General features: G+C 59.4%; 1 protein-coding gene across 1 annotated transcript; it reads right to left on the reverse strand.

The window, feature by feature from the left end:
* Positions 1-1414: 1414 nt before the first annotated feature.
* Positions 1415-24906, reverse strand: LOC131094980 (proto-oncogene vav-like; the record flags this gene model as incomplete). The annotated part of the gene is given in 12 exon segments (XM_058042581.1): positions 1415-1483; positions 3291-3386; positions 4461-4557; positions 8723-8769; positions 8772-8834; positions 10483-10551; positions 11626-11715; positions 12731-12839; positions 16397-16462; positions 20027-20085; positions 21014-21130; positions 24703-24906. Coding segments are annotated over 12 exon segments (1086 nt in total), but the record flags the coding sequence as incomplete, so codon positions are not given.
* Positions 24907-26082: the final 1176 nt, after the last annotated feature.

Below are 26082 nucleotides of genomic sequence, written 5' to 3' on the forward strand. Positions count from 1 at the left end.
AACCCTCCCAAATCTCCCCCAAATTCTCCTCAAATCCCCCCAAATCTTCCCCAAATTCCCCAAAATCCCCCTCAATGCCCCCCAGGACCCCCCAAATCCCCCACAGGACCCCCCAAATCTCCCCCAAATCCCCACAAAATCCCCTCAAACCCTCCCCAGGACCCCCAAATCTCCCCCAAATTTCCCCCCTCAGGAGCCCCAAACCCCCCCAAATCTCCCCCAAATTCTCCTCAAATCCCCCCCAAAATCCCCCTCAGTGCCCCCCAGGACCCCCCAAATCTCCCCAAATTTCCCCCTCAGGAGCCCCAAAACCCTCCCAAATCTCCCCCAAATTCTCCTCAAGTCCCCCCAAATCTTCCCCAAATTCCCCCAAAATCTCCCCCAAATCCCCCTCAGGACCCCCCAAATCTCTCCCAAATCCCCCCCCAAAATCCCCCTCAAACCCCTCAGGACCCCCAAATCCCCCTCAGGACCCCCAAATTCTCCTCAAATCCCCACAAAATCCCCTCAAACCCTCCCCAAGACCCCCAAATCCCCCCCTAAAATTCCCCCTCAAACCCCTCAGGACCCCCCAAATCTCCCCAAAATTTCCCCCTCAGGAGCCCCAAAACCCTCCCAAATCTCCCCCAAATTCTCCTCAAATGCCCCCAAAATCCCCCTCAGTGCCCCCCAGGACCCCCCAAATCCCCCCCAAAATCCCCACAAAATCCCCTCAAACCCTCCCCATGACCCCCAAATTCCCCTCAGGACCCCCAAATCCCCCTCAAACCCCTCAGGACCCCCCAAACCTCCCCCAAATTTCCCCCTCGGGAGCCCCAAAACCCTCCCAAATCTCCCCCAAATTCTCCTCAAATCCCCCCCAAATCTTCCCCAAATTCCCCAAAATCCCCCTCAATGCCCCCCAGGACCCCCCAAATCCCCCCCAGGACCCCCAAATCTCCCCCAAATCCCCACAAAATCCCCTCAAACCCTCCCCAGGACCCCCAAATCCCCCCCCCTAAAATTCCCCCTCAAACCCCTCAGGACCCCCCAAATCTCCCCAAAATTTCCCCCTCAGGAGCCCCAAAACCCTCCCAAATCTCCCCCAAATTCTCCTCAAATCCCCCCAAAATCCCCCTCAGTGCCCCCCAGGACCCCCCAAATCCCCCTCAGGACCCCCAAATCTCCCCCAGATCCCCACAAAATCCCCTCAAACCCTCCCCATGACCCCCAAATCCCCCTCAGGACCCCCAAATCCCCCTCAAACCCCCCCACCAGGACCCCCCAAACCTCCCCCCAAATTTCCCCCTCGGGAGCCCCAAAACCCTCCCAAATCTCCCCCAAATTCTCCTCAAATGCCCCCAAAATCCCCCTCAGTGCCCCCCAGGACCCCCCAAATCCCCCTCAGGACCCCCCAAACCGCCCCCAGCCCCACCCTCATGGCGTCCAGGGCCCCCCTGAGCCGCTCCCGCTCGGCCGCGTCCGGGGTCAGCTTCACCAGCTCCTGCGCGGGGTCAAAGGTCAGCGTGGGCACAGGTGACCCCCAGGTACCCCCAGGTGTGCCCAGGTGTGCCCCAGGTACCCCCCAGGTGTGCCCCAGGTGTGCCCCAGGTACCCCCCAGGTGTGCCCCAGGTGTGCCCCAGGTGTGCCCAGGTGTGCCCCAGGTACCCCCCAGGTGTGCCCCAGGTGTGCCCCAGGTACCCCCCAGGTGTGCCCCAGGTGTGCCCCAGGTGTGCCCCAGGTACCCCCCAGGTGTGTCCCAGGTGTGACCCCAAATGTCTCCAGGTGTGTCCCAGGTGTGCCCAGGTGTGTCCCAGGTACCCCCAGCTGTGCCCCAGGTGTGTCCAGGTGTGCCCAGGTGTGCCCCAGGTGTGTCCCAGGTACTCCCAGGTGTGCCCAGGTGTGTCCCAGGTGTGTCCCAGGTGTGCCCAGGTACCCTCAGGTGTGTCCCAGGTGTGTCCCAGGTGTGACCCCAAATGTCTCCAGGTGTGCCCCAGGTGTGCCCAGGTGTGCCCCAGGTGTGCCCAGGTGTGTCCCAGGTCCCCCCAGGTACCCCCCAGGTGTGCCCAGGTGTGTCCCAGGTACCCCCAGGTACCCCCCAAGTGTGCCCAAGTGTGCCCAGGTGTGCCCCAGGTGTGTCGCAGGTGTGTCCCCAAATGTCTCCAGGTGTGCCCCAGGTGTGACCCCAAATGTCTCCAGGTGTGCCCAGGTGTGCCCAGGTACCCCCAGGTGTGTCCCCAGGTGTCCCCAGGTGTGTCCCAGGTGTGTCCCAGGTGTGTCCCAAGTACCCCCAGGTACCCTCCAGGTGTGCCCAGGTGTGACCCCAAATGTCTCCATGTGTGCCCCAGGTGTGCCCCAGATGTGCCCCAGGTGTGCCCAGGTGTGCCCAGGTGTGCCCAGGTACCCCCAGGTACCCCCAGGTGTGTCCCAGGTGTGCCCAGGTGTGACCCCAAATGTCTCCAGGTGTGCCCCAGGTGTGCCCCAGGTGTGCCCCAGGTGTGCCCAGGTGTGTCCCAGGTACCCCCAGGTACCCCCCAAGTGTGCCCAACTGTGCCCAAGTGCGCCCAAGTGTGCCCAGGTGTCCCCAGGTGTGCCCCAGGTGTGTCGCAGGTGTGTCCCCAAATGTCTCCAGGTGTGCCCCAGGTGTGTCCAGGTGTGTCCGAGGTACCCCCAGGTACCCCCCAGGTGTGCCCAGGTGTGCCCAGGTGTGCCCCAGGTACCCCCAGGTGTGCCCAGGTGTGCCCCAGGTACCCCCAGCTGTGCCCCAGGTGTGTCCAGGTGTGCCCAGGTGTGTCCCCATGTCCCCAATGCCCCAGGTGTATCCCCAGGTGTGTCCCCATGTCCCCCAGGTGTATCTCAGGTGTCCCCGGTCCCACCTGGAGCAGCAGGTGATATTTCAGCACCCTCTGCATGGGCACCATCAGCAGCTGCTGACCCCAGGTGTGTCCCCATGTCCCCAGGTGTGTCCCAGGTGTGTCCCAGGTGTGTCCCAGGTGTCCCCAGGTGTGTCCCCATGTCCCCAGGTGTATCTCAGGTGTGTCCCAGGTGTGTCCCCATGTCCCCAGGTGTGTCCCCATGTCCCCCATGTCCCCAGGTGTATCTCAGGTGTATCTCAGGTGTATCTCAGGTGTCCCCACGTCCCACCTGGAGCAGCAGGTGATATTTCAGCACCCTCTGCATGGGCACCATCAGCAGCTGCTGCCCCCAGGTGTGTCCCAGGTGTGTCCCCAGCTGTGTCCCCATGTCCCCAATGTCCCCAGGTGTATCTCAGGTGTATCTCAGGTGTATCTCAGGTGTCCCAATGTCCCACCTGGAGCAGCAGGTGATATTTCAGCACCCTCTGCATGGGCACCATCAGGAGGTCGCGCAGGGAGAATCGCCCGTTGGTGGCGCGCTGCGAGCACTCCTGGGGACAGCGGGGACATTTGGGGACATTTGGGGACATTTGGGGACATTTGGGGACATTTGGGGACATTTGGGGTCAGTTTCGGGTTTTTTGGGGGGCGCTTTGGGGTCATTTGGGGAAATTTTGGGTCAGTTTGGGTCGGTTTGGGGACAATTTGGGGACATTCGGGGTCACTTTGGGGACATTTGGGGCTGTTTGGGGACATTTGGGGTCAGTCTGGGGTCACTTTGAGGACACTGGGGTCACTTGGGGGTCACTTTGGGGACATTCGGGGTCTGTTCAGGGTTTTTTGGGGGCGCTTTGGGGTCATTTGGGGAAATTTTGGGTCAGTTTGGGGTCGTTTTGGGGGCATTCGGGGTCAATTTGGGGACATTCGGGGTCACTTTGGGGACATTTGGGGTTGTTTGGGGACAATTTGGGGTCAGCCTGGGGTCACTTTGAGGACACTGGGGTCACTTGGGGGTCACTTCGGGGACATTTGGGGTGAGTTTCGGGTTTTTTGGGGTCGTTTGGGGGTCATTTAGGGTCACTTCAGGTTCAGTTCATGGTTTTTTGGGGGCGCTTTGGGGTCGCTTTTGGTCACTTTGGGGTCACTTTGGGGTCACTTTGGGGTCAGTTTGGGGTCAATTTGGGGTAATTCGGGGTCACATTGGGGACATTTGGGGTAATTGGGGTCAGTTTAGGGTTTTTTGGGGTCATTTTGGGGTCGCTTTGGGGCAGTTTGGGGTCATTTTGGGGACATTTGGGGTCAGTTCAGGGTTTTTTGGGGGCGCTTTGGGGTCTCTTTTGGTCACTTTGGGGTCAGTTTCAGGTCAATTTGGGGACATTTGGGGACATTTGGGGTCACTTTGAGGTTGTTTTGGGTCAATTTGGGGTCATTTGGAGTCATTTGGGGCAATTTGGGGTCACTTTGGGGCCATCAGGGACATCGGCGTCACTTTGGGGCCATTTGGGGATTTTTTGGGGTTTTTTTTTTTTTGAGGCCTACCTTGATCTTCGTGGGGAGTTTCAGGAGAAGATTTTGGGGGGTTTTGAGGGATTTTTGGGGTTTTTTGGGGTTTTTTGGGGGCTCACCTGGAGCTTCATGCGCAGGTCGGTGCAGGTGGAGAGCTGGTCCAGGCGCCGGGCGGCCGCTTCCACCTGGCTGCAGTAGCGGCCGTAGAGCAAGAACCTGGGTGGAAACCCAAAATCCGATAAAATTAACCCAAAATCCGACAAAATTCACAAAAATTCCAACAAAATTCCCGCCAAAATTAAAAAAATTTCATCCAAAATCCAACAAAATTAAACCAAAATCCACCCAAAATCCACCTGGCTGCAGTAGCGGCCGTGCAGCAGGAACCTGGGGTGGAAACCCAAAATCAACAAAAATTCACCCAAAATCTGACAAAATTCACAAAAATTCCAACAAAATCCAACAAAATTCACACAAAAATTTAAAAAAATTCATCCAAAATTCAACAAAATCCACCCAAAATCCACCTGGCTGCAGTAGCGGCCGTAGAGCAGGAACCTGGGTGGAAACCCAAAATCAACAAAAATCAACCCAAAATCTGACAAAATTCACAAAAATTCCAACAAAATTCACCCAAAATTAAAAAAAATTCATCCAAAATCCAACAAAATTCAACCAAAATCCACCCAAAATCCACCTGGGTGCAGTAGCAGCCGTAGAGCAGGAACCTGGGTGGAAACCCAAAATCCGATAAAATTAACCCAAAATCTGACAAAATTCACAAAAATTCCAACAAAATCCGACGAAATTTCCTCAAAAATTTTAAAAAAATTCATCCAAGATCCACCAAGATCCACCCAAAATCCACCTGGCTGCAGTAGCGGCCGTAGAGCAGGAACCGTGGGTGGAAACCCAAAATCAACAAAAATTAACCCAAAATCTGACAAAATTCACAAAAACTCCAACAAAATCCAACGAAATTTCCACAAAAATTTAAATAAATTCAACAAAATCCACCCAAATCCACCCAAAATCCACCTGGCTGCAGTAGCGGCCGTAGAGCAGGAACCTGGCGTGGAAACCCAAAATCCGATAAAATTCACCCAAAATCTGACAAAATTCACCGAAAATTCCAACAAAATTCCCGCCAAAATTCTAAAAAATACAGTGGAAATCTGCCCAAAATCCAACAAAATTCACACAAAATTTAAAAAAAATTCATCCAAGATCCACCCAAAATCCACCTGGCTGCAGTAGCGGCCGTGCAGCAGGAACCTGGGTGGAAACCCAAAATCAACAAAAATCAACCCAAAATCTGACAAAATTCACAAAAATTCCAACAAAATCCGACGAAATTTCCACAAAATTAAAAAAAAATTCATCCAAAATCCACCAAAATCCACCCAAAATCCACCTGGCTGCAGTAGCGGCCGTAGAGCAGGAACCTGGGGTGGAAACCCAAAATCAACAAAAATTCACCCAAAATCCGACAAAATTCACAAAAATTCCAACAAAATTTCCCGCCAAAAGTAAAAAAAATACAATGGGAATCTGCCCAAAATCCAACAAAATTCACACAAAAAATTTTTAAAAATTCACCCAAAATCCGACAAAATTCACCCAAAATCCGACAAAATTCACCCAAAATCAAACAAAATTCACCCAAAATCTGACAAAATTCACCCAAAATCCGATAAAATTCACACAAAAAATTTTAAAAATTCACCCAAAATCTGACAAAATTCAGCCAATATCCAACAAAATTCACCCAAAATCCGACATAATTCACCCAAAATCCGATAAAATTCCCCCAAAATCTGATAAAATTCACCCAAAATCCGACAAAATTCACCCTGAATCCCCTCAGGACCCCCCAAAAATCCCCCCAAGACCCCCTCGGGACCCCCCAAACTCCCCAATTCCTCCCCCAAAATCCCCCAAATCCCCCTAAATCCCCTCAGGACCCCCCAAAATCCCCCCAAGACCCTCTCGGGACCCCCCAAAATTCACTCAGGACCCCCCAAATTCCCCCAGGACCCCCCAAAGTATCCTCAGAACCCCCCGGGATTCCCCCAAAATTCACTCAGAACCCCCCAAAATCCCCCCAAGACCCTCCCGGGACCCCCCAACCCCCCCCCAGCACCCCCCAAACCCCCCAATTCCGCCCCCAAAATCCCCCCAAATCCCCCTAAATCCCCCCAGGACCCCCCCAAATCCCCCCAAGACCCCTTCGGGACCCCCCAAAATTCACTCGGGACCCCCCAAATCCCCCCAAATCCCCACAGGACCCCCCAAAATTCACTCAGAACCCCCCAAAATCCCCCCAAACCCCCCAATTCCGCCCCCAAAATCCCCCTAAATCCCCTCAGGACCCCCCAAAATCCCCCCAAGACCCCCTCGGGACCCCCCAAAATTCACTCGGGACCCCCCCAAATCCCCCCAGGACCCCCCAAACCCCCCAATTCCGCCCCCAAAATCCCCCCAAATCCCCCCAAACACCCTCAGGACCCCCCAAAATCCCCCAGGACCCCCCAAAATCCCCCCAAGATCCTCTCGGGACCCCCCAAACTCCCCAATTCCGCCCCCAAAATCCCCCCAAATCCCCCAGGACCCCCCAAATCTCCTCAAGACCCCCTCGGGACCCCCCAAACCCCCCCCAGCATCCCCAGAACCCCCCAATTCCACCCCCAAAATCCCCCCAAATCCCCCTAAATCCCCTCAGGACCCCCCAAAATCCCCCCAAGACCCCCTCAGGACCCCCCAAAATTCACTCAGGACCCCCCAAAAATCCCCCCAAGACCCTCTCGGGACCCCCCAAAATTCACTCAGGACCCCCCAAAATCCCCCCAAGACCCTCTCGGGACCCCCCAAAATTCACTCGGGACCCCCCAAATCCCCCCAAATCCCCACAGGACCCCCCAAAATTCACTCAGAACCCCCCAAAATCCCCCCAAACCCCCCAATTCCGCCCCCAAAATCCCCCTAAATCCCCTCAGGACCCCCCAAAATCCCCCCAAGACCCCCTCGGGACCCCCCAAAATTCACTCAGGATCCCCCAAATCCCCCCAAATCCCCCCAGGACCCCCCTAAATCCCCCCAAGACCCTCTCAGGACCCCCCAAACCCCCCAATTCTGCCCCCAAAATCCCCCCAAATCCCCCTGAATCCCCTCAGGACCCCCCAAAATACCCCAGGACCCCCTCGGGACCCCCCAAAATTCACTCAGGACCCCCCAAAATCCCCCCAAATCCCCTCAGGACCCCCCCAAAATCCCCCCAAGACCCTCTCGGGACCCCCCAAAGCCCCCAAACTCCCAATTCCGCCCCCAAAATCCCCCCAAATCCCCCTAAATCCCCTCAGGACCCCCCAAAATCCCCCCAAATCCCCCCAGGACCCCCCAAAATTCACTCAGGACCCCCCAAATCCCCCCAAATCCCCACAGGACCCCCCAAAATTCACTCAGAACCCCCCAAAATCCCCCCAAACCCCCCAATTCCGCCCCCAAAATCCCCCTAAATCCCCTCAGGACCCCCCAAAATCCCCCCAAGACCCCCTCGGGAGCCCCCAAAATTCACTCAGGACCCCCCCAAACACCCTCAGGACCCCTCAAATCCCCCCAAATCCCCCTGAATCCCTTCAGGACCCCCCAAACCGCCCCCCAAACCCCCCCCAGCATCCCCAGAACCCCCCAATTGCGCCCCCAAAATCTCCCCAAATCCCCCCAAACACCCTCAGGACCCCCCAAAATCCCCCCAACACCCTCTCGGGACCCCCCAAAATTCACTCAGGACCCCCCAAAATCCCCCCAAGACCCCCTCGGGACCCTCCAAAATTCACTCAGGACCCCCCAAAATCCCCCCAAGACCCCCTCAGGACCCCCCAAAATTCACTCAGGACCCCCCAAAATCCCCCCAAGACCCCCCAAAATCCCCCCAAAATTCACTCAGGACCCCCCAAAATTCACTCAGGAATCCCCAAATCCCCCCAAATCCCCCTAAATCCCCTCAGGACCCCCCAATACCCCCCCCAAAATTCACTCAGGACCCCCCAAAATCCCCCAGGACCCCCCAAAGTATCCTCAGAACCCCCCGGGTCCTCTCCAAAAGCCTCCCAAGACCCCCGAAATCCCCCTCAGCACCCCCCCAAAAATCCCCCCAAATCCCCCTAAATCCCCTCAGGACCCCCCAAAATCCCCCCAAGACCCCCTCGGGACCCTCCAAAATTCACTCAGGACCCCCCAAAATCCCCCCAAGACCCTCTCGGGACCCCCCAAGACCCTCTCGGGACCCACCAAATCCCCCCAAATCCCCTCAGGACCCCCCAAAATCCCCCCAAGACCCCCTCGAGACCCCCCAAAATTCACTCAGGACCCCCCCCCGTACCTCTCCTTGTACTGCAGGAACAGGGGGGGCAGCGCCCGCCCCCCCCCCACCGGGCCCCCCCCAGCGCCCCCCGGAGCTCCCCCAGGAAACGGCGATGGAGCCCCAGCAGCTCCTGGGGGGGGAACTGGGGTTACTGGGAGGGACTGGGAGCACTGGGAATGGGCACTGGGAGCGAACTGGGGTTACTGGGAGCACTGGGAGCGCTGGGAATGGGGACTGGGAGCACTGGGAGCACTGGGACTGAACTGGGAATGGGGACTGGGAACAAACTGGGGTTACTGGGAGCACTGGGAGCGCTGAGAATGGGGACTGGGAGCACTGGGAGCACTGGGAGTGCTGGGAATGGGCACTGGGAGCACTGGGAGCACTGGGAGAGCCCCAGCAGCTCCTGGGGGAGGGAACTGGGGTTACTGGGAGCACTGGGAGGGACTGGGAATGGGCACTGGGAGCGAACTGGGGTTACTGGGAGCACTGGGAGCACTGGGAATGGGCACTGGGAGCACTGGGAGAGGCCCAGCAGCTCCTGGGAGGGGGAACGGACTGGGGTTACTGGGAACACTGGGAGCGAACTGGGGTTACTGGGAGCACTGGGAGCACTGGGAGAGCCCCAGCAGTTCCTGCATATGGACTGGGGTTACTGGGAGCGAACTGGAGTTACTGGGAGCACTGGGAGCGAACTGGGAGCGCTGGGATGTACTGGGATGTACTGGGATGTACTGGGGTGTACTGGGGACACTGGGATGTACTGGGGTTACTGGGAGCATTGGGAGCACTGGGAATGGGCACTGGGAGCACTGGGAGCACTGGGAGAGCCCCAGCAGCTCCTGGGGGAGCGAACGAACTGGGGTCACTGGGAGTACTGGGAGCACTGGGAGTGCTGGGAGTGCTGGGAATGGGCACTGGGAGCACTGGGAGCACTGGGAATGGGCACTGGAGACTGGGAGAGCCCCAGCAGCTCCTGCAGATGTACTGGGCTTACTGGGAGCACTGGGACTGGACTGGTAGGGACTGGGAGAGCTGAAAGGGGTCACTGGTGTCACTGGTGTCACTGGTCAGTGTCCCCTGTGCCATTGTCACTGTCACCTCCCCATCACTGGTGTCACTGGTGTCACTGGTCAGTGTCCCCCTGTCCCTGTCACTGTCACCTCCACGTTGATGAAGACGCTCTCCATGTCCCCCTGTCCCATGTCCCCATGTCCCCATGTCCCCATTGTCACTGTCACCTCCATGTCACTGGTGTCACTGGTGTCACTGGTGTCACTGGTCATTGTCCCCCTGTCCCCGTGTCCCTGTCACTGTCACCTCCATGTTGATGAACACGCTCTCCATGTCCCCCTGTCCCCATGTCCTGGTGTCCCCCTGTCCCCCTGTCCCCGTGTCCCCCTGTCCCCGTGTCACCTCCACGTTGATGAAGACGCTCTCCATGTCCCCCTGTCCCATTGTCACTGTCACCTCCATGTCACTGGTGTCACTGGTGTCACTGGTGTCACTGGTGTCACTGGTGTCACTGGTGTCACTGGTCAGTGTCCCCGTGTCCCCATCACTGTCACCTCCACGTTGATGAAGACGCTCTCCATGTCCTGGTGTCCTCCTGTCCCCCTGTCACCCTGTCCCCCTGTCCCCCTGTCCCCCTGTCCCCCTGTCCCCATGTCCCCATTGTCCCCCTGTCCCTGTCACTGTCACCTCCACGTTGATGAAGACGCTCTCCATGTCCCCATTGTCCCCCTGTCCCCCTGTCCCCCTGTCCCCGTCACTGTCACCTCCACGTTGATGAAGACGCTCTCCATGTCCTGGGGGCTCAGGAAGTGCCGCAGCGGCCGCAGGAAGTGCTGGGGACAGCGGGGGACATCAGGTGACATCAGGGGACATTGGGGGACATCAGGGGACATCGGGGGACATTGGGGGACAGCAGGGGACATCAGGGGACATTGGGGACATTGGGGGACATCAGGGGACATCGGGGGACATTGGGGACATTGGGGGACATCAGGGGACATCGGGGGACATCAGGGAACATTGGGGGACATTGGGGGACAGCAGGGGACATCAGGGGACATTGGGGACATTGGGGGACATTGGGGGACATCGAGGACATCGGGGGACAGCAGGGGACATTGGGGGACACCGTGCCTTACTGGGACAACTGGGAGGGCACCCCTATCCCCAGTGTCCCCAATGTCCCCAATGTCCCCCAGTGTCCCCAACATCCCCAATGTCCCCAATGTCTCCCGTGTCCCCAATGTCCCCAATGTCCCCAATGTCCCCAATGTCCCCAAGGTGTCCCCAATGTCCCCAATGTCCCTAATGTCCCCCGTGTCGCACTTGGCAGATGGACTCCAGCGTCTCCGTGTATCCACTGTCCCCAATGTCCCCAACACCCCCAATGTCCCCAATCCCCTCAGTGCCCCCAGTGTCCCCAATGTCCCCCCAATGTCCCCAGTGTCCCCAATGTCCCCCCAATGTCCCCAGTGTCCCCAATGTCCCCAATGTCCCCCCAATCCCCCCAGTGTCCCCAATGTCCCCAACGCCCTCAATGTCCCCAATATCCCCATGTCCCCAATGTCCTCAACACCCCCAGTGTCCCCAGTGTCCCCAATGTCCCCATTGTCCCACCTGGCAGATGGACTCCAGCGTCTCCGTGTACCCACTGTCCCCAATGTCCCCCCAATGCCCCCAATGTCCCCAATATCTCCAACATCCCCACTGTCCCCAATGTCCCCAATGTCCCCAATGTCCCCAATGTCCCCAGTGTCCCCAGTGTCCCCATTGTCCCCAGTGTCCCCAATCCCCCCAATGTCCCCAGTGTCCCCAATGTCCCCAATCCCCCCAATGTCCCCAGTGTCCCCAGTGTCCCCAGTGTCCCCAATGTCCCCAAGGTGTCCCCAGTGTCCCCCGTGTCCCACCTGGCAGATGGACTCCAGCGTCTCCGTGTATCTCTCCTCCGTCTGCCGCAGCTCCTGGAGGCAGCAGAGCCGCCGGTCCACGGCGCCTTTCTGTGGGGACATTGGGGACATTGAGAACAGTGGGGACAGTGGGGACAGTGGGGACATCGGGGACATTGGGGACATTGGGGACACAGGGGGACAGTGGGGACAGTCAATCAATCTCAATCAATCAATCAATCAATCAACCTCCAAAAAACACCCGGCACCACCTCCAAAAACCACCTGGGAGTCCCAAAAAACACCTGGAAGCACCCAAAATACTCTATTTTTTGGGGCTCCCATCTATTTTTGGGGTGTCCCGGGTATTTTGGGGGGTTCCCCTCTGTTTTGGGGGTGTCCCGGGTATTTTTTGGGGCTCCCATCTATTTCTGGGGCTCCCAGTTCTATTTTGGGGCGTTCCCACTTCTGTTTTTGGGGCTCTCATCCATTTTTGGGGTGTCCCGGGTATTTTGGGGTGTCCCAGCTCTGTTTTTGGGGCTCCCATCTATTTTTGGGGTTCCATCTATTTTGGGGGCTCCCATCTATTTTTGGGGTGTCCTGGGTATCTTTTGGGGGTTCCCCTCTGTTTTTGGGGTGTCCCGGGTATTTTTTGGGGCTCTCATCTATTTTTGGGGTGTCCCGGGTATTTTGGGGTGTCCCAGTTCTATTTTTGGGGTGTCCCAGTTCTGTTTTTGGGGTTCCCATCTATTTTTGGGGCTCCCATCTATTTATGGGGTGTTCCAGTTCTGTTTTTGGGGTGTCCCAGTTCTGTTCTGGGGGTTCCAATCTATTTTTGGGGCTCCCATCTATTTTTGGGGTGTCCCGGGTACTTTTTTGGGGCTCCTCTCTATTTTTGGGGTGTCCCGGGTATTTCTGGGGCTCCCATCTATTTTTGGGCTATTTTTTGGGGGTTCCCCTCTGTTTTTGGGGTATTTTTGGGGCTCCCATCTATTTTTGGGGTGTCCCGGGTATTTGTGGGGGCTCCCATCTATTTTGGGGTGTCCCAGTTCTGTTTTTGGGGCTCCCATCTATTTTTGGGGTATTTTTTTGGGGGTGTCCCCTCTGTTTTTGGGGTCCCACCCACCGCGGCCGGGGGCGGCTCCACCCTCATCAGGTCCTCGTAGACGTCGTCGCCGTCGTCGCCTTCGGCCTCCACGCAGTCGTAGAGGTCATCGTCCTCCTCGGCCGTGTCACTGCGGGGACATCGGGGACATTGGGGACACTGGGGACATTGGGGGGATTGGGGATGTTGGGGATGTTGGGGACATTGGGGACACTGGGGACAGTGGGGGGATTGGGGGACATTGGGGACAGTGGGGACATTGGGGACACTGGGGACAGTGGGGGGATTGGGGACACTGGGGACACCGGGGACACAGGGGGACACTGGAGATGTTGGGGACATTGGGGACATTGGGGACATTGGGGGGACATTGGGGGGATTGGGGACATGTACATGGACACCCCAGCCCACCCCAGTGCATCCCAGTACATCCCAGTACACCCCAGTACACCCCAGTGCATCCCAGTACACCCCAGTCCATCCCAGCCCATCCCAGTACATCCCAGTACATCCCAGTACACCCCAGTACACCCCAGCCCATCCCAGTACACCCCAGTGCATCCCAGTGTCCCCAGTACACCCCAGTCCATCCCAGTACACCCCAGCCCATCCCAGTCCATCCCAGTACATCCCAGTACATCCCAGTCCATCCCAGTCCATCCCAGTACACCCCAGTACACCCCAGTACACCCCAGCCCATCCCAGTACACCCCAGTACACCCCAGTACATCCCAGTCCATCCCAGTACACCCCAGTACATCCCAGTACATCCCAGTACACCCCTGCCCATCCCAGTACACCCCAGTACATCCCAGTACACCCCAGTCCATCCCAGTACACCCCAGTACATCCCAGTACATCCCAGTACATCCCAGTACACCCCTGCCCATCCCAGTACACCCCAGCCCATCCCAGTACATCCCAGTACACCCCAGTACACCCCGGTGTCCCCAGGCCATCCCAGTCCATCCCAGTACACCCCAGTCCATCCCAGTACATCCCAGTACACCCCAGTCCATCCCAGTACATCCCAGTACATCCCAGTCCATCCCAGTACACCCCAGTACACCCCAGTACATCCCAGTACATCCCAGTACACCCCAGTACACCCCAGTACATCCCAGTCCATCCCAGTACACCCCAGTACACCCCAGTCCATCCCAGCCCATCCCAGTCCATCCCAGTCCATCCCAGTACACCCCAGTACACCCCAGTACACCCCAGCCCATCCCAGTCCATCCCAGCCCATCCCAGTACATCCCAGTACACCCCAGTCCATCCCAGTCCATCCCAGTACACCCCAGTCCATCCCAGTACATCCCAGTCCATCCCAGTCCATCCCAGTCCATCCCAGTACACCCCAGTACACCCCAGTCCATCCCAGTACACCCCAGTACACCCCAGTACATCCCAGTACATCCCAGTCCATCCCAGTCCATCCCAGTACACCCCAGCGCATCCCAGTACATCCCAGTCCATCCCAGTACATCCCAGTACACCCCAGTCCATCCCAGCCCATCCCAGTACACCCCAGTACACCCCAGTCCATCCCAGTACACCCCAGTCCATCCCAGTCCATCCCAGTACACCCCAGTACATCCCAGTACACCCCAGTACACCCCAGCCCATCCCGGTACATCCCAGTCCATCCCAGTACATCCCAGTACACCCCAGTACACCCCAGTACATCCCAGTCCATCCCAGTCCATCCCAGAACACCCCAGTCCATCCCAGTACATCCCAGCCCATCCCAGTACACCCCAGTACACCCCAGTACATCCCAGCCCATCCCAGTCCATCCCAGTACACCCCAGTACATCCCAGTCCATCCCAGTACACCCCTGCCCATCCCAGTACACCCCAGTCCATCCCAGTCCATCCCAGTACACCCCAGTACACCCCAGTACACCCCAGTCCATCCCAGTTCATCCCAGTCCATCCCAGTACACCCCAGTACATCCCAGTACATCCCAGTACACCCCAGTACACCCCAGTCCATCCCAGTCCATCCCAGTACATCCCAGTCCATCCCAGTCCATCCCAGTACACCCCAGTCCATTCCAGTCCATCCCAGTACACCCCAGTACATCCCAGTACACCCCAGTACACCCCAGTGCATCCCAGTCCATCCCAGCCCATCCCAGTACATCCCAGTACATCCCAGTCCATCCCAGTCCATCCCAGTACATCCCAGTACACCCCAGTCCATCCCAGTACACCCCAGCCCATCCCAGTACATCCCAGTACACCCCAGTGCATCCCAGTACACCCCAGTACACCCCAGTACACCCCAGTCCATCCCAGCCCATCCCAGTCCACCCCAGTGCATCCCAGTACACCCCAGTCCATCCCAGTACACCCCAGTCCATCCCAGTACATCCCAGTACATCCCAGTACACCCCAGCCCATCCCAGCCCATCCCAGTACATCCCAGTACATCCCAGTCCATCCCAGTCCATCCCAGCCCATCCCAGTACATCCCAGTCCATCCCAGCCCATCCCAGTACATCCCAGTACATCCCAGTCCATCCCAGTCCATCCCAGCCCATCCCAGTACATCCCAGTACACCCCAGTACACCCCAGTACACCCCAGTACACCCCAGTGCATCCCAGTACACCCCAGCCCATCCCAGTACACCCCAGTCCATCCCAGTCCATCCCAGTCCCTCCCAGTACACCCCAGCCCATCCCAGTCCATCCCAGTACACCCCAGTACACCCCAGTACATCCCAGTGCATCCCAGTACACCCCAGTCCATCCCAGTCCATCCCAGTCCATCCCAGTACACCCCAGCCCATCCCAGTCCATCCCAGTACACCCCAGTACACCCCAGTCCATCCCAGTCCATCCCAGCCCATCCCAGTCCATCCCAGTACACCCCAGCCCATCCCAGTCCATCCCAGTCCATCCCAGCCCATCCCAGTACATCCCAGTCCATCCCAGTCCATCCCAGTACACCCCAGTACACCCCAGTACACCCCAGTACACCCCAGTCCATCCCAGTACACCCCAGTACACCCCAGTACATCCCAGTACATCCCAGCCCATCCCAGTACATCCCAGTGTCCCCAGTACATCCCAGCCCATCCCAGTACACCCCAGTACACCCCAGTACATCCCAGTACACCCCAGTACACCCCAGTACATCCCAGTACATCCCAGTACGCCCCAGTGTATCCCAGTACACCCCAGTACACCCCAGTACATCCCAGTACATCCCAGTACACCCCAGTACACCCCAGCACACCCCAGCCCATCCCAGTACATCCCAGTACACCCCAGTACATCCCAGTACACCCCAGCACACCCCAGCCCATCCCAGTACATCCCAGTACACCCCAGTACACCCCAGTACACCCCAGTACACCCCAGTGCATCCCAGTCCATCCCAGTACACCCCAGTACACCCCAGTGCATCCCAGTACATCCCAGTCCATCCCAGTCCATCCCAGTCCATCCCAGTCCATCCCAGTACACCCCAGCACACCCCAGTACACCCCAGTCCATCCCAGTCCATCCCAGTCCATCCCAGTACACCCCAGTACACCCCAGTCCATCCCAGCCCATCCCAGTCCATCCCAGTCCATCCCAGTTCACCCCAGTACACCCCAGCCCATCCCAGCCCATCCCAGTCCATCCCAGTCCATCCCAGTCCATCCCAGTACCCCCCGGTGTCCCGCGCTCACTCGATCAGGTCGGACAGGCCGCTGTAAACGTCGTCATCCCCAACGCTGTCCTCGGACGGGAACGGCCTGGGGGACACGGCCGGACACTGATGGACACTGGGACCGGACACTGCCGGACATCACTGACCACTGGGGTGGACACTGCTGGACACTGGGACCGGACACTGCCGGACACTGGGACCGGACACTGCCGGACACTGGGAGTGGACATCACTGACCACTGGGGTGGACACTGGGACTGGACACTGCTGGACACTGGGGCTGGGCACTGCTGGACACTGGGACTGGACACTGCCGGACACTGAGGTGGGCACTGCTGGACACTGGGGCTGGACACTGCTGGACATCACTGACCACTGGGGTGGACACTGGGACTGGACACTGCCGGACACTGGGGTGGACACTGCCGGACACTGGGACCGGACACTGCCGGACACTGGGAGTGGACATCACTGACCACTGGGGTGGACACTGCTGGACACTGCTGGACACTGGGGCTGGGCACTGCTGGATACTGGGGCTGGACACTGCTGGACACTGCTGGGCATCACTGACCACTGGGGTGGACACTGCCGGACACTGGGGTGGACACTGCTGGACATCACTGACCGCTGGGGTGGACACTGCTGGACACTGGGACTGGACACTGCCGGACACTGGGACTGGACACTGCCGGACATCACTGACCACTGGGGTGGACACTGCCGGACACTGGGGTGGACACTGCCGGACACTGGGGTGGACACTGCCAGACACTGGGGCTGGGCACTGCCGGACACTGGGACTGGACACTGCTGGACACTGGGACTGGACACTGCTGGACACTGGGCTGGACACTGCTGGACACTGGGGTGGACACTGCTGGACACTGGGACCGGACACTGCCGGACACTGGGAGTGGACATCACTGACCACTGGGGTGGACACTGCTGGACACTGGGACTGGGCACTGCTGGACATCACTGACCACTGGGGTGGACACTGCCGGACACTGGGACTGGACACTGCTGGACACTGGGGACACTGCTGGACACTGGGGTGGACACTGCTGGACACTGGGACTGGACACTGCTGGACACTGGGATTGGACACTGCTAGACATCACTGACCACTGGGGTGGACACTGCCAGACACTGGGACTGGACACTGCTGGACACTGGGGCTGGACACTGCCGGACACTGGGGTGGACACTGCCGGACACTGGGACTGGACATTGCTGGACCCTGGGGTGGACACTGCTGGACATCACTGACCACTGGGGTGGACACTGCCGGACACTGGGGACACTGCTGGACACTGGGGCTGGACACTGCTGGACATCACTGACCACTGGGGTGGACACTGCTGGACACTGGGGCTGGACACTGCTGGACATCACTGACCACTGGGGTGGACACTGCTGGACACTGGGACTGGACATCACTGACCACTGGGGCTGGACACTGCTGGACACTGGGGCTGGACATCACTGACCACTGGGGCTGGACACTGCTGGACATCACTGACCACTGGGGTGGGCACTGCTGGACACTGGGGACGCTGTTGGACACTGCTGGACACTACTGGACACTGCTGGCCATCACTGACCACTGGGACTGGACACTGGGGCTGGACACTGCTGGACACTGGGGACACTGGGGCTGGACACTGGGACTGGACACTGCTGGACACTGCTGGACACTGCTGGACACTGCTGGCCAGCACTGACCACTGGGACTGGACATTGGGGCTGGACACTGCTGGACACTGGGGCTGGACACTGGGGTCCCTCAGAGACTGGACATCATGGACTGGACACTTGGGACCCTCAGGGTCAGGACTGGACACTGGGGCTGGACACTGGGGTCCCTCAGAGAGGGGACTGGACACCAGGGACTGGACACTGGGGTCCCTCAGGGACTGGACACTGGGACTGGACACTGGGGTCCCTCGGAGACTGGACACTGGGACTGGACATTAGGGACCCTCTGGGACTGGACACTGGGGTCCCTCAGGGACTGGACATCATGGACTGGACACTGGGCTCCCTCAGAGATGGGACGGGGCACCATGGACTGGACACCAGGGACCGGACACCGATGGACACCGGGGACTGGACACTGAGGTCCCTCAGAGACGGGACTGGACACTGGGAATGGACACTGGGGTCCCTCGTGGCACTGGACACTGGGACTGGACACTGGGAGTGGACAGGAGCGACCACTGGGACTGGACATTGGGGCTGGACACTGGGACTGGAGACTGAGACTGGACACTGGGGTCTCTCAGAGAGGGGACACTTGGAACCCTCAGGGTCAGGACTGGACACTGGGGCTGAACACTGGGGTCCCTGAGAGACTGGACACTGGAGTCCCTCAGGGACTGGACATCATGGACTGGACACTGGGGTCACTCAGGGTCAGGACTGGACACTGGGGCTGGACACTGGGGTCCCTCAGAGAGGGGACTGGACACCAGGGACTGGACACTGGGGTCCCTCAGGGACTGGACACTGGGAATGGACATTGGGCTCCCTCATGGGACTGGACACTGGGAATGGACATTGGGCTCCCTCATGAGACTGGACATCATGGACTGGACATTAGGGACCCTCTGGGACTGGACACTGGGGTCCCTCAGGGACTGGACATCATGGACTGGACACTGGGGTCCGTCAGAGATGGGAGTGGGCACCATGGACTGGACACCAGGGACCGGACACTGATGGACACCGGGGACTGGACACTGGGGTCCCTCAGAGACGGGACTGGACACTGGGAATGGACACCAGGGACTGGACACCAGGGTCCCTCAGAGAAGGGACTGGACACTGGGAATGGACACTGGGGTCCCTCAGAGAGGGGACACTTGGAACCCTCAGGGTCAGGACTGGACATCATGGACTGGACACTGGGGTCCCTCAGGGACTGGACACTGGGACTGGACACTGGGGTCCCTCGTGGCACTGGACACTGGGACTGGACACTGGGAGTGGACAGGAGCGACCACTGGGACTGGACACTGGGACTGGACCCCCTGATCCTCAGGGACTGGACACCTGGGAACCGGACCCCAGTGACCATGAGGGACTGGACACCACTGACCCTCGGGGACCGGACACTGGGACTGGACATTTATGGACACCTGGACCCTGGGATGGACACCTGGACATGGGATGGACACCTGGACCCTCATGGATGGACACCTGGACATGGGGATGGACACCTGGACCTGGGATGGACACCTGGACCCTCATGGATGGACACCTGGACCCTGGGATGGACACCTGGACATGGGATGGACACCTGGACCCTCATGGATGGACACCTGGACATGGGGATGGACACCTGGACCATGGATGGACACCTGGACCCTCATGGATGGACACCTGGACCTGGGGATGGACACCTGGACATGGGATGGACACCTGGACATGGGATGGACACCTGGACCCTCATGGATGGACACCTGGACCTGAGATGGACACCTGGACATGGGGATGGACACCTGGACCTGGGATGGACACCTGGACCCTCATGGATGGACACCTGGACCCTGGGATGGACACCTGGACCTGGGGATGGACACCTGGAGCTGGGATGGACACCTGGACCCTCATGGATGGACAGACAGCTGTCCCTGGCACTCACGTGAGGCCTCTGCTCTGCGCGATCGGCGTCCAGGAGAGCGTGGAGAGCGTCTCGATCACCTGGGGACACCGAGGGGACACTGAGGGGACACCCGGACACCCGGGGGCCACCCCCCGGGACAGACGGACACCGGGGTGCCACCCCCAGGACAGACGGACCCCGGGGTGGACAGACGGACCCCGGGGTGGACAGACAGACCCCAGTCCCACCCCCAGGTGGACAGACGGACCCTGGGGTGGACAGACAGACCCCAGTCCCACCCCCCAGGACAGCTGGACCCTGGGGTGGACAGACAGACCCTGGGGTGGACAGACGGACCCCCGTGATGGACAGACGGACCCCTGAGTGCCCCCCCCCCAGGACAGCCGGACCCCATGGTGGACAGACGGACCCCCAAGTGCCCCAAGGACAGACAGACCCTGGGGTGGACAGACAGACTCCGGATGGACAGACGGACCCCAGTCTCACGCCCAGGTGGACAGCCGGACCCCAGGGTGGACAGCCCAACGCCAGGGTGGACAGATGGACCCTGAGCCCCCCCAGGACAGACGGACCCCGGGGTGGACAGACAGAGCCCCCAGTGCCCCCAACGACAGACGGACTCTGGGGTGGACAGACGGACCCCGGGATGGACAGACGGACCCCAGGGTGGACAGACGGACCCCGGGATGGACAGACAGACCCCGGGGTGGACAGACAGATGCCGGGATGGACAGACAGACCCTGGGGTGGACAGACAGACCCCATTCCCCCCCCAGGACAGACGGAGCCCGGCCCCACCCCCAGGTGCACAGCCGGACCCTGGGGTGGACAGACGGACCCCAAGGTGGACAGACGGACCCCGGTCCCACCCCCCAGGACAGCTGGACCCTGGGGTGGACAGACGGACCCCGGGTTGGACAGACGGACCCTGGGGTGGACAGACAGATGCCGGGATGGACAGACAGACCCCATTCCCCCCCCAGGACAGCCGGAGCCCGGCCCCACCTTGCCGAAGTCCTGGACGTCGAAGAGGTCGAAGGCGCCGAAGAGCCGGTGCTTGGGCAGCCCGAACTTGTCGGCACAGGCGGTCAGGAAGGTGCGGATGTTCCTCAGGCACAGGAACTGCGGCGGCATGGCCGTGGCACCGGTGTCACCGTCACCAGTGTCACCCGTGTCACCAGCGTCACCGGCGTCACCCGTGTCACCGTCACCAGCGTCAATTCTGTCACCTGTGTCACCTCTGTCACCTCTGTCACCTCTGTCACCTCTGTCACCCGTGTCACCTCTGTCACCGGTGTCACCTCTGTCACCTCTGTCATCTCTGTCACCGGTGTCACCTCTGTCACCCGTGTCACCCGTGTCACCAGTGTCACCGGTGTCACCTCTGTCACCTCTGTCACCCGTGTCACCAGTGTCACCGGTGTCACCTCTGTCACCCGTGTCACCTCTGTCACCTCTGTCACCTCTGCCACCTCTGTCACCAGTGTCACCTGTCACCTCTGTCACCTCTGTCACCTCTGTCACCGGTGTCACCTCTGTCACCTCTGTCACTAGTGTCACCGGTGTCACCTCTGTCACCTCCTCTGTCACCTCCTCTGTCACCTCTGTCACCTCTGTCACCTCTGTCACCTCTGTCACCCGTGTCACCGGTGCCACCTCTGTCACCTCTGTCACCTCTGTCACCTCTGTCACCTCTGTCACCTCTGTCACCAGTGTTACCTCTGTCACCAGTGTCACCAGCATCACCGGTGTCACCTCTGTCACTGGTGTCACCTCTGTCACCCGTGTCACCTCTGTCACCTCTGTCACCAGTGTCACCGGTGTCACATCTGTCACCTCTGTCACCCGTGTCACCAGTGTCACCTCTGTCAGCTCTGTCACCTCTGTCACCGGTGTCACCTCTGTCACCTCTGTCACCTCTGTCACCTCTGTCACCAGTGTCACCTCTGTCACCTCCTCTGTCACCTCTGTCACCGGCGTCACCCGTGTCACCTCTGTCACCAGTGTCACCTCTGTCACCCGTGTCACCGGTGTCACCAGTGTCACCCGTGTCACCTCTGTCACCGGTGTCACCTCTGTCACCCGTGTCACCTCTGTCACCTCTGTCACCGGTGTCACCTCTGTCACCTCTGTCACCAGTGTCACCTCTGTCACCGCTGGCACCCCCCGTTGTCACCGTCATAATCAGGGTGTTTGTGTCTCCATGGTTGTCACCACTGTTGTCACCGATGGTGACGTCATCTCTGTCACTGATGTCGTCACCGTCGCTGTCGCCCCCGTGGACATTGTCACCATTGTCATTGTCATTGTCATTGTCATTGTCACCCGTCAATGATTGTCCCTGTCCTTGTCACCCGTTTGGCGCCATCACCACCACCAGCATTGTCATTGTCACCCCGTCAACGTCACCACCAACGGTGGCAGTGGCACTGCCATCATCTCTGTCACCAATGTTGTCACTGTCATTGTCACCCTCATGAACATTGCCACCATCACCATCATTGTCATTGTCACCCCCGTGGACATTGCCACCATCATCATCATTGTCACTGTCATTGTCACTCCCGTGGACATTGCCACCATCATTGTCACTGTTACCATCAATGACCCCATCATTGTCACCGTCATTGTCCCCATCGCCATTGTCCCCACCACTCACCATTGTCACCTCCATTCTCCCCCAAAAATGTCCCCATCGATGTCCCCATGGTGTCACTCACCTGTGACATCTGCGGCCGGGGACAGATGTCCCGTGGTGGCACCATCACTGTCCCCATTGTCACTGTCCCCATTGTCACTGTCCCCATGGTGTCACTCACCTGTGACATCTGCGGCCGGGGACTGATGTCCCGCGGTGGCACTGCCATGGTCACTGTCCCCATTGTCACTGTCCCCATTGTCACTGTCCCCATTGTCCCCATCAATGTCCCCATGGTGTCACTCACCTGTGACATCTGTGGCCGGGGACAGATGTCCCGCGGTGGCACCATCACTGTCCCCATTGTCCCCATTGTCCCCACGGTGTCACTCACCTGTGGCATCTGCGGCCGGGGACAGATGTCCCGTGGTGGCATTGTCACTGTCCCCATTGTCACTGTCCCCATGGTGTCACTCACCTGTGACATCTGCGGCCGGGGACAGATGTCCCGCGGTGGCACGGCGCGGGGCAGCAGCGCGTTCAGCAGGTGGCACAGCAGGACATTGTCACTGTCCCCATGGTGTCCCTGTCCCCATTGTCACTGTCCCCATTGTCACCCCCATGGTGTCACTCACCTGTGACATCTGTGGCCGGGGACAGATGTCCCGCGGTGGCACCGTCACTGTCCCCATTGTCCCCATTGTCCCCATGGTGTCACTCACCTGTGACATCTGGGGCCGGGGACAGATGTCCCGTGGTGGCACCATCACTGTCCCCATTGTCACTGTCCCCATTGTCCCCACTGTCCCCATGGTGTCACTCACCTGTGACATCTGTGGCCGGGGACAGATGTCCCTTGGTGGCACGGCGCGGGGCAGCAGCGCGTTCAGCAGGTGGCACAGCAGGACATTGTCACTGTCCCCATTGTCACTGTCCCCATTGTCACTGTCCCCATGGTGTCACTCACCTGTGACATCTGCGGCTGGGGACAGATGTCCCGCGGTGGCACAGCAGGACATTGTCACTGTCCCCATTGTCACTGTCCCCACTGTCCCCACTGTCCCCATGGTGTCACTCACCTGTGACATCTGCGGCCGGGGACAGATGTCCCGCGGTGGCACTGCCATTGTCCCCATGGTGTCACTCACCTGTGACATCTGCGGCCGGGGACAGATGTCCCGCGGTGGCACCGTCACTGTCCCCATCATTGTCCCCATGGTGTCACTCACCTGTGACATCTGCGGCCGGGGACAGATGTCCCGCGGTGGCACCGTCACTGTCCCCGTTGTGTCACTCACCTGTGACATCTGCGGCCGGGGACAGATGTCCCGTGGTGGCACCGTCACTGTCCCCATTGTCACTGTCCCCATTGTCACTGTCCCCATTGTCACTGTCCCCATGGTGTCACTCACCTGTGACATCTGCGGCCGGGGACAGATGTCCCGTGGTGGCACGGCGCGGGGCAGCAGCGCGTTCAGCAGGCGGCACAGCAGGACATTGTCACTGTCCCCAGGGTGTCACTCACCTGTGACATTTGTGGCCGGGGACAGATGTCCCGTGGTGGCACCGTCACTGTCCCCATTGTCCCCATTGTCCCCAGGGTGTCACTCACCTGTGACATCTGTGGCCGGGGACAGATGTCCCATGGTGGCACCATCACTGTCCCCATGGTGTCACTCACCTGTGACATCTGCGGCCGGGGACAGATGTCCCTCGGTGGCACAGCAGGACATTGTCCCCATTGTCCCCGTTGTGTCACTCACCTGTGACATCTGCGGCCGGGGACAGATGTCCTGTGGTGGCACCGTCACTGTCCCCATTGTCCCCATCACTGTCCCCATGGTGTCACTCACCTGTGACATCTGCGGCCGGGGACAGATGTCCCGCGGTGGCACGGCGCGGGGCAGCAGCGCGTTCAGCAGGTGGCACAGCAGGACATTGTCACTGTCCCCACTGTCCCCACGGTGTCACTCACCTGTGACATCTGCGGCCGGGGACAGATGTCCCGCGGTGGCACTGCCATTGTCCCCATCAATGTCCCCAGGGTGTCACTCACCTGTGACATCTGTGGCCGGGGACAGATGTCGCGCGGTGGCACGGCGCGGGGCAGCAGCGCGTTCAGCAGGTGGCACAGCAGCACGCCGTCGCGCAGCGCCTGCGCCAGGTCCCACACCTGCCCCCCGGCGCCGCTGGCACGGTGCCCCGCGGGCAGAACGCGCGCGGCCACCAGCCAGTGGGCACACTGCCGCCACGCCTCCATGGGGACACCGCGGGGACACACGGGGATCCTGGTGGGGTGAACTTCTGTGGAGGAACTGATGGAGGTGGGTCCTGGTGGGATGAACTTCAGTGGAGGAACTGATGGAGGTGGGTCCTGGTGGGGTGAACTTTAATGGAGGTGGGTCCTGGTGGGGTGAACTTCAATGGAGGAACTGGTGGAGATGGATCGGATGAAGTTCTGTGGAGGAACTGATGGAGGTGGGTCCTGGTGGGATGAACTTCAATGGAAGAACTTCAATGGAGGTGGGCCCTGGTGGGATGAACTTGTGTGGAGGAACCAATGGAGGTGGGTCCTGGTGGGGTGAACTTCTGTCGAGGAACTGGTGGGATGAACTTCAATGGAGGTGGGTCCTGGTGGATGAACTTCAATGGAGGAACTTTTGTGGAGGAACCGATGGAGATGGGTCCTGGTGGATGAACTTCAATGGAAGAACTTCAATGGAGGTGGGCCCTGGTGGGGTGAACTTCTGTGGAGGAACCGATGGAGGTGGGTCCCTGGTGGGATGGATTTCTGTGGAAGAACTTCAATGGAGGTGGGTCCTGGTGGGATGAACTTTAATGGAGGTGGGTCCTGGTGGGATGAACTTTTGTGGAGGAACTGGTGGGGTGAACTTCTATGGAGGAACTTCAATGGAGGTGGGCCCTGGTGGGATGAAGTTCAGTGGAGGTGGGTCCTGCTGGGATGAAGTTCTGTGGAGGAGCTGGTGGAGATGGATTGGATGAACTTTTGTGGAGGAACCGATGGAGGTGGGTCCTGGTGGGATGGATTTCTGTAGAGGAACTGCTGTGGAGGTGGGTCCTGGTGGGGTGGACTTTAATGGAGGAACTGGTGGAGATGGATCGGATGAAGTTACAGCCCTGGACACCTCTGGACACCCCCTGGACACCCCCAGGACACCCCAGGACACATCTGGACACCTCTGGACACCCCTGGACACCTCTGGACAACCCCTGGACACCCCGGGACACCCCAGGACACCCCTGGACACCCCAGGACACCCCCTGGACACCCCAGGACACCCCTGGACACATCTGGACACACCTGGACACCTCTGGACACCCCCTGGACACCCCAGGACACCCCTGGACACCCCTGGACACCCCAGGACCAACCTGATCTCCTGCAGCCCCCGCGGGGCCTCCTCGGGGCTCGGGC

The sequence above is a fragment of the Melospiza georgiana genome, chromosome 32 (assembly GCF_028018845.1).
Source record: "Melospiza georgiana isolate bMelGeo1 chromosome 32, bMelGeo1.pri, whole genome shotgun sequence".
NCBI lineage: Eukaryota > Metazoa > Chordata > Aves > Passeriformes > Passerellidae > Melospiza > Melospiza georgiana.